The sequence below is a fragment of the Gekko japonicus genome, unplaced genomic scaffold, assembly GCF_001447785.1.
Source record: "Gekko japonicus isolate JY-2015 unplaced genomic scaffold, Gekko_japonicus_V1.1 scaffold4410, whole genome shotgun sequence".
Taxonomy (NCBI): domain Eukaryota; kingdom Metazoa; phylum Chordata; class Lepidosauria; order Squamata; family Gekkonidae; genus Gekko; species Gekko japonicus.
In genome coordinates, this window is record NW_015163742.1 from 5,086 (window position 1) to 18,164 (window position 13,079).

At 43.4% G+C, this 13,079-nt stretch overlaps 1 protein-coding gene across 1 annotated transcript in view; it reads left to right on the forward strand.

Annotated features, from left to right (window-relative positions):
- PDXDC1 (pyridoxal-dependent decarboxylase domain containing 1) overlaps positions 1–13,079 on the forward strand; it is a gene marked incomplete at its 5' end in the record, with an annotated part of 64,684 nt that overhangs the window by 4,080 nt on the left and 47,525 nt on the right. Inside the window, 4 exons of the mRNA XM_015407887.1 lie at positions 653–721; positions 811–889; positions 5,264–5,348; positions 9,011–9,059. Coding sequence (XP_015263373.1) covers positions 653–721; positions 811–889; positions 5,264–5,348; positions 9,011–9,059 — 282 coding nt within the window. The remainder of the gene's footprint in view (positions 1–652; positions 722–810; positions 890–5,263; positions 5,349–9,010; positions 9,060–13,079) is intronic.

Sequence of the window (13,079 nt, forward strand, 5' to 3'; positions counted from 1 at the left end):
CACTAGCTTTTGTTAGTAATACTTTCCAAGGCCCATTTAACTTCACATTCCAGGATGTCTGGCTCGAGGTCAGTGATTATACCGTCGTGGTTGTCAAGGACATCGAGGTCTTCCTTGTATAGTTCTTCTGTGTATTCTTGCCATCCTTTCCTAATCTCTTCAGCTTCTGTTAGAGAACATGAAAGTAGAACGGCGGCGTCTGCATATAAAAGAACTGGGATATGGCAGTGTCCAATTTTAGGGACATGTCCGTCAGTTTCGATCAGTGATGGAGCTAGGTCATTTAAAAACAAATTAAAGAGTGAAGGGGCAAGGAGAGAGAGGTGTAGTGGTTAGAGTGCTGAAACCAGGATCTGGGAGACCCAAGTCCCCCCACTCCTGTAGAAGCTCGCTAGGTGACCTTGGACCATCAACCTAACCAATAGCATGGAGTTGTTGTGAGGATAAAATGGAGGAAAGGAGAATAATGTTGTAAACTGCTTTGGATCCCTGTTGGGGAGAAAAGCAGGATATAAATATCTTAACCAGTAACTAAAAGCACCATTTCAAAATAACTAAAGGTACCATTTCTACTCTTCCTCTTAAAAGAACTGAAATAAATGTTTCAAAGTAGGTTTCCTAACTCCTTCTCTCCCTTTATCTCTCCTTGTAGCTTGGGTTGCCCCTTTCCTGCATGTGCCGGGTGCCCTGCAATACCATGTTCGGCTCTCAGCATCAGATGGTAAATATCTCCAGAACAGCAGCATGTTGCCTTGGCTATTTTGTATGCATTAATAACCTGTTCCTTGTCTTTTTTCCCCTTGGTGACAGGATGTTGCTTTTCTGGATAGACTGATTAAAGAGGATACTGAGTATGGAAAACTGCCTTTACTGCTTGTGGCCAATGCTGGTAGGTGCTTGTAGTGGCTTATGATGGGCTGTTTTCCTTACTATACCCTCCCCCATTCCCCCCCAGTCTTGACATTATCAGCTCTTTTCATGTTATATGCAAAGTTGTTCTGTTTGGGTTTAAGTCCAGTGGCACATTTAAGACAAACAAAGTTTTATTCAAGGGGCTGAGGACGTCTTGTTTGACTGTATCTGATGAAGCGTGCATGAATATACCCAGAATTAAATTTTGCTGGTCTTAGAGGTGCCACTGGATTCAAACTTTGTTGTGCCACTTCAGACCAACATGGCTACCCACCTGAATTTTGCCTGGGTTTAGTTTTCACTGATGTGGCAAACCATTGACATGTCAGTATATATCATGTATGTGTAGAGTAGACGCATGTTACTCCTACAAAAAAGACGAGTGGGCTACAGATAAAATTATATCCCTAGAGAATCAATTGAAAGCCAGTAATTTGAAATTCCGGGGGATCCTGGAGGACTCAGAACATGGGACTGATTTAAAATCATTTATGAGTAACTGGCTAGAAAGTTTACCTGACCGGGATTCCGAGGCAGCCATTTTAATCGACTATGCATTCCGAGCGGGCTCTTTGAGACTATGCCAAGGGATGTCATAGTTAAATTTATGGACATGCGAACCAAAGCAAAACTGCTCACAATAGCTAGATCCAAAAGATTTCTTATGATGAATAACCACTAAATTCATGTACTGCAAGACCTCTCAGCGGAAACGCTGCAGCGGAGGAAAACACTACGACCAATAACGTCCTAAATGAAGCTAAAATCATATACAAATGGGTTTCTTACTGTAAACTACAAATCTCGTATCAAGGGACACTTCTCCATGCGACTGATCTCGACTCTGGACTAAAACTGCTGCAAGACCTACAATTACAACCCCCACAAGACTTACCTATGGAGGAAGAACCCAGGCACCAGGAGACAGTGGAAATCCGATGGTGCAAAATACGAGAGAGACGGAACCACATGAGTAGATTTTATTAAACAGGGATGAGAGCAATGTAATACAGGCTTGTATTTGGTATAGAGTTGTTTCTTAGTACTAGATTTTTATCTATTACTTACTAAAAGGTTTCAAAGCTAGTATAAATATCTACATGTGTTTTTACCAAAAGGGCTTTCAAGTGTCAGACCTTTTGTTTTAAAATTACTCGTGCCCTAATACCTAATTGGAACCATATGTGTATGAAACTAGATAGTAAACTTTGTTTTTATAATGCTTTATACTGATGTTATGCACTGAAGACTATATCTACTATTATTAAGTAACAAGCAATACATTTACTAATTATATATTTGATTTCATATTGATCTAATAATAAGACACCGAGAAATGTAGTATAAGCATGTATTTGATACAAAATTGATTATTAGTAATAGATTCTTGATCTAATGTTCATTACTTGATTTAAAAGTTATTTTAAAACAATTCAATACTAGACAAGGCATAAAAAGTTGGTTACACTAAATGGTTTTGTACTTATCAAAGCCTTCACTTAAATATTATTTTATTACTAAGAATCATTTAAACAATTTAAAATATTTACATTTCAAGCTAGACATCAAATTTTGCTTTCCATAATGCTTAGCACTGTTTCAATGCAATAGAGGCTATTTTGCATACTTGTAAGTAAATACCAATGAGGTTATTGACTATCTACTTTATTTTATAAAGGTACATAGCAGGACTGAGAGTAATACAGTACAGGCTAACATCTGACACAGAAGTGTCTCTCAATGTGAGATTTTTATTTAAGATTTACTAAATGGTCCATACATTCATTTAAAGCATCAGTATACAAAATCAGACATGAAAACTTGGTCACATTATAATGATTTTAAAAGCCAGACTCTTTACTTAAGTGTTATTTTATAACTTTGAAACTAATCTAAATTATATGTATATCAAAATCAGCTTGAAACTATATTTTTCATGATGTTTAGCACTGGTATTACATACTACAGGTTGACTTGATTATCTATAAAATAATTAGATATAAGGGTATTGATTATGTATTTGATTTCATAATGTACTGAAATGGGGGAGGGAATACGGAGGGAAACTTGTCTAGACCTCCTGTAAAGTTCTTGTTAATATTCAAACTTGGAATACTTGCACAGTAACTACCCTGTGGGAAAGGGTTCATAGAGTCCATGAGATGGCTCTATGGTTGTTAAGTTTTGTTATAGTTCATGTTCTTTTATACTATGTTATAGTTAACAGAGAGATTCTGAAGTTGAATGACTCTACCTCTGAAATAATAGAACAAGCACTTATGTATTCTACACTTTTCTGTCCTTCTGACATTAGCTGTAATTATGAAGCCTTTTTTTATTATTATTATTATTATTATGGCAACTTAAATGGAACTCCAGTCACTTTAGTTTCCTTATACACACCGAACAATGGTCAGATTAAAGCAATACTGATGCAACTCCCACAACGCCTTTTACAAAACTGGCAATCTCTTTTTCTACGCTATATTTGGAACAAATCGATGCATAGAATTGGCTTCAAGACATTACGAAGATCTTCAAGGTTAGGTGGCCTCAATCTCCCAGATTTATCTTTATACTACGAAACAACTACACTGATTGGGATTATAAAGCAATATAGTACAAACTACCAAGGTGACTAGAAATGGATAGAAGAATCCTTCCTTGTACACAGATCATTCCCAGAAACTTTATGGGAAAAATCCTCCCAGAGGTCAATAGACGCCTACAAAAATGTATTCTTAAGGAACTCATTGCAAATCTGGGATAAATTAAAGTCAGTAATAGCTCCAAGCTCATCTTTACTTACAAGATTCACAGGTCAGTCGTGGTTTAAACCGGGATATGCAGCAGACTCTTTTCAGACCTGGAGGATCAACAAGATTACCAGTTTTAATGAGGTCAGTAAAAACTTTGCAATGCTAGACAAAACTGCGATAGGACAATGACATACCGTAATTGCTCAGTCAATTGGTTTGAATACTTTCAACTTAATCATTTATGGAATACCATGCCTTTTAAACAAAGGCCTCACAGGAAATATACCTTCTTTGAAAGACTTTTATTATCTGAACAAACATCCTGTAAAGGCCTGATTTGAAACATATACACAGAATTATTATTAAAATCAATCAAACATATCACGACTTATCAATCTTCTTGGAATCAAGTCTGTTCTATAACACATTCAGACGCCATGTGGGACAAGATATGGTCTTCCCCAAGCATGACCTCTAGATCGTTAAATATTCAAGCACAAGCGTGCAAATTGTTATTATGCTGGTATCACACGCCCATAAAGCTACACCATATCAATAACTCACACTCACCTTCGTGCTGGAGATCCTGTGGCAAACTGGCAGATTATATCCATTGTTGGTGGACCTGCAAAAAAATAAAACCGTTTTGGACAGTTATTCTAGCAAGTGATAAAATCTATCACAAAAATTGATTTACCTTTAAATCCAGAATTAGTACTGCTTGACTATTGGGAGGACAGAAACATCACGAAGGCGAACCGAGATCTGATATCAACTCTACTGATGGTGGCTAAAGCTATAATTACCTGCAACTGGAAGAGTTCTCCTTCGCTTTCTCTACATCACTGGTATATTAAAATCTGGGAATACTATACAGTGGAGAAGATAGCCACAAAAATTCATCCTACTAACACATACAAATCACAATCTTTATTTTATGCAGAATGGCTCCCATTTATTGAAGCATCATTTACAGAATCAATAGTACCTTCCCACACAATCCCCCAACGATATAAAGAGATAATAACGATCTTTTGAGCTTATCTATCAAATCAGTTACAACTACATACGTGAAAAAAACAACAATGTTATTAATAATTTTTGTAGTTAATGGTTTGAATAGTTTATCTTGATTTGATTCAATATTTATCTATCTTTAAGTATATTGTAACAGTTCTACTTATGAAAAGAATATCACTGTTTGTATGTTTTAATGTTAAAAGTTATAAATAAAAAAGTTTAAAAAAACATGGTGTGGAAGCAGGCCTGTAGCTACCGCGGGGCTCGTCCCCCCGCAGTTTTTTTGGGCCCCTCCCCCATTGGCCCTCTAAGAAAAATGTTGTTAGCTATGGGGCTGTGTCCCATGCAAAGAGTGGCCTGCACTGTATCACAATCAGTGAGATCCAGCCGTTGGAGTATTGAACGAAGGCAGGGAGGACTTGGGATTCAAATCCCCACTCAGCCATGGCCTTTTTTTGGAAGAGACCAGGATTCTAATTACAGTTCTAGTAGAACTGTGTTTTGAGTGATTGCAGTCATTAATGGCCAGTATTTTTGAGGCTCAAGTTTATTCATCCTCCCCTTCGTTACAGGCACGCCAGGAGCTGGGCATACGGACAAACTTGGGCGTTTGAAAGAACTCTGTGAGCAGTACAGCATGTGGCTCCATGTTGAAGGGTATGACACAATTGTTGGTGTTAGAACCATGTTTCATTTCATGTTAAGATGAATAGCTAGATATGCCAACTCATCCATAATGGTAGATAATGCAGACAGGAGGCCTCCTGTCCAATGTTCCCTCTAAGCTGTGGAGTCTGGTGAGTGTTTTGGCCTAATCCATAGACTAACTGAACAAAGTTTGAGCTCAGTGGCAGCTTTACGATCAACAAGGCCTTATTCAAGGTGTAAGCTTTCGTATGCATGCACACTTCCTCAGATACAATGTTAATACAACTTCCTCAGATACAAAGGCTAGCTGTTACTGTGAACAGCCTTTCCCCTCTGTATTGCCAGTCTGGGGAGCAGCAAAAGGAGGAGGTGTTGGCCTTAGCACTCCTGCTTGTAGGTCTTCCAGGTCACACCAGGTGGCTGCTGTGTGAAACAGGATGTTGGACCAACTTGAGAAGAAGCAGAGATTTCATGAAGGAGGCTAGGTGTAGCAAGCTGATGAAGAAGAAACAGACAGAACCCCCCCCAGTACTTGTGAAGATCTGGTCCACCTATTTGTGTAGGCTCCATCCCTTGCAATACAAACCATTGATGTAATCCAGCACAGCTGCATTTACATTCTTAGCTATTTCTTTTTCTTTTTTTGTTTAATTCTTAGCTATTTCTGATTAATTGGTTTTTAGAGGAATGCTCACAATCTGTACAATAGCTTGTTTTCAGGAAAGGTGGGAAAGAAGGAGATTAATTGTACGTAGTCCATTCTGCAGGGGTTTGCCACATCGCAGCCCTTTCGCCAAGGTTTAGGGGGGGTTGGATTGCAGATGGTATTACAAGAACAGGAGCTCATGGGACTTTCCCCCTCCTGTTGGGGTGAGTAGGCAGTTTCAGAATGCCAAAGACTAACACTCATCAGTAGATCAGATACTGTACAATGTATTGTCTTGTCCCTTCTCTGGTGTTACAGGCAAGTGAACTCTCTCCCCCACCCTAAAAACTGGACTTCTAGAATAAAATGACCTGACTTGGATAACCCAGGATAGCCCAGTCTCATCAGATCTTGGAAGCTAAGAAGGGTCAGCCCTGGTTAGTAGGGGTGGGCATTTGGTTTATCTGAGCTGGGGGACCCCCCCCCCCAAAAAAAACCCAAAAAAATCCTGGAAATATTTGGGATGTTTTGGGGGCCACTGGATAGATGGTGTTAAAGGGGGGGTTAAATGGATTGCAGTCCTTTTAAACACATTCTGGGTGAAGCCACAGCTTGGGGAAGGTATTTAAAGGGACCATGAGCCCTTTAATGTTTTCGGAGTTCAGCTGCTGATATGCAAAATGCATTTAAAGAATCACATACCTTTAAATGCCGTTCCTGTCTCCATTGGAAACAAGATACTGTGCAGTGCAGTGTCATCTTCTTCTGGGGCCCATAAAATTGGGCCCCCTTGGCCAATCTTTTTGTAACTTCGGGGAAGGGGTTGAGGAGAGGTACCAGCAGTTATGCTGCAAATATGGTGCATCTACCTAAAAAACAACAACCATGGAACCCGATACCCCTGGATCGATTCTGCATTATAGCCTGTGGCAGGGTGGCCAAACTTGCTTAATGTAAGAGCCACATAGAGAAGGCTTGGAGAAGGGACTTAAAGAGACAAATCCCTTCTCCAAGCTAGCCAGCTTGGGGGGAGGGGGGCTCTGAGAACACATTTAAAGTTAAAGTTGCTTTCTTTCTCTGCTTTCCCCCACCTCAAGCCTACCCAGGGAGGGGAACAGTGGCTGGGGAAGGGAAGACTGGGGGAAGGGGTTGAAGAGAGGTACCAGCAGTTATGCTGCAGTTATGCTGCCTCTACCTAAAAAAAACAACCATGGAACCCCAGATACCCCTGGATCGAGTCTGCATTATAGCCTATGGCAGGGTGGCCAAACTTGCTTAATGTAAGAGCCACGTAGAATAAACATTAGATGTTTGAGAGCCTGTCAGCCGTCTCCTGTAAGCTGCCCAGAGCCTGTTCACAGGGTACTCCCCTCCCCTCTGCTGCCTCCTGCTGCTAGAAGAGAGCGCAGAAAAGAGAGGAGGAGGAACAGCAGTAGCCCCAGCTGCTAGGGGCTCAAAAGGAGGGGAGGGGTCAGTTAAGAGAGCTGCTGGTGCCACTGGGGAAGCCGGTTTCTGTGCGCCCTGCTCGTCAGCCCACCAGCGCCATGGGGTGTGTGTGGGGGGGGGATGTCCTCTGCTGGGAGGGAGATCAGGAGGGCTCCAGCCAGGCTGCATGGTTGCATTACCCCCCTCCATGGGCGTTAAACAGGAACTGGGCAAAAGGCTCTTCATGGGCCTCTTGCTGCCAGCGCCATAGGGGTGTGTGTGCAGGGGATGCCCTCTGCTAGGGGGGATGTAGGGCCCCAGCCAGGGTACACGGTTGCCTTCCCCCCCATGGGGGCCTTTAAACAGAGTACAGCGAGAAGCTCTTCATGGGCCTCTTCCCACCAGTATCATGAAGGGGGCTGCAGGGATAGCAGGCAGAGCGCCATGGAAGATGGCTTGTCCATGCTGGCTGAGGTACCTCTGCCATTTCACAAAGTATTGCAAAATATCCCAGCAATGTCTACACTATACTAGCCAGTTTGGTGTAGTGGTTAAGTGCGCGGACTCTAATCTGGGAGAACCGGGTTTGATTCCCCACTCCTCCACTTGCACCTGCTGATGTGACCTTGGGTCAGTCACAAGCTCTGGCACAGCTGTCCTTGAAAAAGAGCAGTTTCTGTCAAGAGCTCTCTCAGCCCCACCTACCTCACAGGGTGTCTGTTGTGGGGAGGGGAAGGGAAAGGAGTTTGTAAGCCGCTCTGAGACACCTTTGGGTAGTGAAGGGCGGGGTATAAATCCAATCTCTTCTTCTTCTTCTTCTATTTTTGTTTTTCTGTTTTCACCACCTGGGGAATTCGGGGGTGGAGCCAAGAGACTTTGGGGGTGGTACCTTGCAAGGATGTGGCATGTCCTATGATGTTACTTCCAGGTCAACCATCAGGTGACATCACTTCCTAAGCTCCACCCCTTCCAATGACATCACATCCTGTACTCCTTCCTGTGATATTATTTTCAGGCCACTCCCCTAAACCTGCCTCTTCCTCTGAAGTCACCTTGTGGCTCTCTAGCATCTGACACTTGGTCTATGTGGCTCTTACATGAAGCAAGTTTGGCCAACCCTCCCATAGGGTATAATAAAGCCAAAGATTTGGTAATGCTGAATATTTACGGAATCCGAATACAATACCCGTATTGGGATTTGGGAATATCGGGAAACACTGATATTTTTGGGGTTCAATATACTTGAATCCGAAAAATATTGGTACTTTTTTTTTTGCACACCCCTACTGGTTAGTATTTGGATGGGAGACCACCAAGGAAGTTTACGATTGCTATGCAAAGGCAGGCACCTCTGAACGTAGCTTGCTCTGAAAATCCTATGGGATCATCATAAATTGGCTACAACTCAACAGGTTTCCAGAGCATGCATGATAAATGTACTTGCAGGCACACACCAAAACAAACAAACAAAACAGACTTCCCTAATGTAGAATCCTAAAATATTTAAAGTGAAGTCTCAAGCAAAAATGTTACCCTTCTAGTGGAAGGAAAACTGTTCGTTTGTGCTGAAGATGTTCTTTTTAAATTTTTTCTCCCACAGGGTGAATTTGGCCACATTGGCCTTAGGTTATGTCTCTTCATCTGTACTGGTAAGTTGAGGGGGCTCTTTTTAATTCTTCTTCTTATATTGCTTTATAAAGGCAGAGGGGTGAGACTATCATAGCTTATATTTGCATCTCCAAGATAATAGGAAAATGAAGGACCTATGAGGTTTCAAAGTTGTTAGCAGTCTTTCTGCCCTTCAGTCTCTCAGTATCCAACTTTCACATGTACCCAGTTTTCATCAACCATCTTATTTTGATCTAATGAGAATGAAAGTAACACTCTGTAGATAGGAGGATTTGGGCATCAGAGCTTTTTTGGAACTGTTAAAGCTGGGGGGGAAAGTTTATTTTGCAGGGATATCATTATTTATTTTGCATGTTTGTAGGTTAGAGACCGGGTGTTACTTGCAGTCCAAAATGAACAGTTAAAAATACTTAATAAATGTTAAATGTAAAAGGGGAAATATTTCCCATTATATTGCAAAACACCACAACCTAAAATTTGTTACTGAACAACTTAGAAATTATAAGATCGTGTGTAAATAGGGTATACCACTTAAGCTACTATATTTAAAATTAAAGAAAAATTCTGTGTTGTGAAAAACCCAGGAGAGGTGGAAGATATTGTAAATGAAAATTTTAAAGAGAAAAGAGAATGATAACTTCTAAATTATTTCAATGAAATTGCAAATTTGACGTAATTAAAGATATGGCACTGAAGAATAATCTCATGGAAGATTAACAGAATGAAGTAACCTTGTAAAAGACAGAAAATCTTCTCAAAAGCTGATAGTATATTAATCCAAGGAAAACTCATGTTAAAATTGTTCAAGCTCAAGTACTACAGTACTCAAAGTTGGGAACTTTGTACATGGTCTTTTCTGCAGCAAAAGATTAGAAGAGTTAGCCATACACACACACACACACACACACACACTAGCCTGATACCCGTGCTTCGCTTCAGTATTTAAGTTCCGTAAATGCAGTTATAATACTGATGGTGTAAAATCTGAAATGTGACATTTGTTGTAGGAATTCTAACGGAGAAGATGTGAGAGTAAGAAATGAAGTGGGACATACATACACTTTCTCTCTCTCTACTGAAGGACCTCTCTCTAGACCACATTGGTGGTTCTGCCTTCAGGTGCTAGGATCACCAGGCTGCTTGATGAGCTCACTCTGGAGCAGGCCACATAGAACTGTTCATTTAAGAAGCAGTCGTCTGTTAAGTCAACTCCTGCTACCTTCCACAAAAGTGATTGGCTCTCTACTTGTGTTCCTATTTTGGTCATATGGAGACTGTGTTGTTCTGAGCACCTCAGGGTGATCTTGCTGGTACTTGGCCTGTGCAGCTCAGTGCACTGCAGGAGTACTCTGTCCAGATGTCTTCGCCACATTCCTAAGTTGGCTCCTCCTTGTAGCGTTGGTGTATCTGGCTCGATGTTTGCCAGGAGCTTTCTTGGGGGCAGTAAGAGGTGAGAGGTGTGAGGGGGAGTTGGTGTGAGGGAGTGATGATGTGGTGGACATTTCTTCAGGTAGATGAGGGAGGCACACATCGTAAAGGCTCCTAGAAATGTCCTTTACTATCTCCCCATAAACATTCATACCCTGGCCCTGCTCCTACACCTGATAGACACCGACCTGTCTGGTATTGGGGGGATTGTATTTAAAGGCATCAGGGAGCAGCAGTGCTAAGGCAATCCTGCTTAGCAAACCTCCCCGGCGGCTGTAAGCATCCCACCTCCTCTCCTACACCTGACAGGCAGCTGCCTGTCCAGTGTAGGATGGGGAGGGGGGAGGAGTATTAGAAGCCACTGTGGAGGCAGGGCTGGCAGGATCACTAAGGCGTTACTGCTGGGGTAGGCTCCCTCATGGATTTAAGCACCCTGCAACTGCTGCTGCACCTGACAGACAACCGCCGTTTAGGTGCAGGAGGTGGGGGGGAGTGTGTTGGAAGCCATTCCACCTCCTCTCCTACACCTGACAGGCAGCTGACTGTCCGGTGTAGGAGGGGGAGGGCGGAGGAGTATTAGAAGCCACTGTGGAGGTGGGGCTGCACCTGACAGACAGCTGCCTGTTATGTGTAGGAGGTGGGGGGAGTGTGTTGGAAGCCATCCCACCTCCTCTCCTACACCTGGCAGGTAGCTGGCTGTCCAGGGTAGGAGAGGGAGGGGAGAGGAGTATTAGAAGCCACTGTGGAGGTGGGGCTGCACCCGACAGACAACCACCTGCTAGTTGTCGGAGGTGGGGGGAGTGTGTTGGAAGCCACCCCACCTCCTCTCCTACACCTGACAGGCAGCTGCCTGTCCAGTGTAGTAGGGGGAGGAGTTTTAGAAGTCACTGTGGAGGTGGGTCTGCACCCGACAGACAACCGCCTGTTAGATATAGGAGGTGGGGGGAGTGTGTTGGAAGCCATCAGAGAGGCTGGGCCAGCAGCATTACTGAATCTCACAGGGGCTTGTTAGCCATTTCTGATTTCCTCAATTGTCATTAGCTGTCTGCAGTCCCCTGTAACAGTTGGCTTTTTTTTACCTGAGAACTCTGAGCTCTGCAGCTGACCAATCAGAGAGTGGGGGGTGCAGGGAGAGAGCTGCCTGGCAGCCGCATAGGAATCAATGGGGGGAGCACATTTCCCCCCTTTTGACCCACTTAGGGGTCGAATTTCTAAAAATCCCTTCTTAGCGAGCACCTACACCACAGTGGGAGCGCTCTCCCAGAATTTGGTGTCTCTAGGTCCAGCGGTTTGGCCTGCACATTAATTTTACGGTGAGGGGACTTTCTTTTATATATATGTAAATAGATACACACACACACACACACACACACATACATATATACACACATGCATACGGACAAGAGATACATATTTAGAAAAGATGGGCAGAGACCAGCTCCCATCAGAAGCCACAGCCACCTGTCCATGAAGTGTGGGCTGTCAAGTACAGGCCCCATGGGGACAACATGGTGTTACTCTGCAGACGGAGCACACAGGGCATCCAAGGGCCATGACAGACAAGAACATGGATGTGCGGGTGCCATCCAGCATGACACCCACGTTGTCAAGGGCATCCCCATGGCAACCCCCGCTGGAGGACATGCAGGTGGGGGTGCCCAGAGAGCCTCCAAGCAGCTGATCAATGTGCCCCTGGCCCCCTCACCCATGTGCCGCATGATGACAGGAAGCCCCTTCAGGTGCCTGGCAGCTGCTGTCATAGATGCTGCCAGCCCCTCCATCCTTTGTTGCCCCCTGGAAAAGTCTTCCCGCCACTCACGATGGCTCTCCAGCTGCTCACACTTAATAAGTGTCCACATGGAGGAAAGGGTGGGTGGAATGGGCTGTGCCGAATGAGATCCCCATGCTCAGGGACATAGCAAGGGGCCAGAATCCCCCACCCCTCTTCCAGGGCATCAGTAGCTGAGCCTGTGACACTTGGCCCAAGGGAACTCCCTCTGCACTGCCATGCCTGCCCACCTCGTCTGGCAGGATAGGGCCACGGCCATCCAAAGACGTTGGTTTTGCCCTCTGCATTGTCTATTCACCTGCTGTTGCCATTCGGCATCTGAAATCACCTTTATAAAGTTTATATCTCTTGTACCTCATGTTATATTTTGTATCAAGCATGGTCCAGCCTGACAAAGTGAAATTTATGTCAAATCTGGCCCTTGTAACAAATGAGTTTGACATCCCTACCGTCTTTCCTTCTTGTTGAATTAGCAATGGCTTGAGCTTGCAAGAGCCCTTGTTTTAGGAGAGCCCACCCTTCACTTGCTCTTTTCCCTTCCAGCAGTCTTGCCCATGAAATTATTCTCATCATGCCTCTGAGTTTATTAATGTCTTACCTACTGAAATCTAACACACACGTGTGGCTACAAACTTCCTTGGTTCCCCACAACAAAAGGAATTCTAGCAGGACATGGTGACTTCCCCCTAAGGTCCCCATCACCTTCACCCCATCTACCATCTCTTGCCAGTTGTTCAATTTTTTTTTTTTGAGCCCCCGGAGGGGATTTTTTATTATTTTTTTTATCACACTACAAAACTACAGAAAGAAGGGAGGGAGGGAC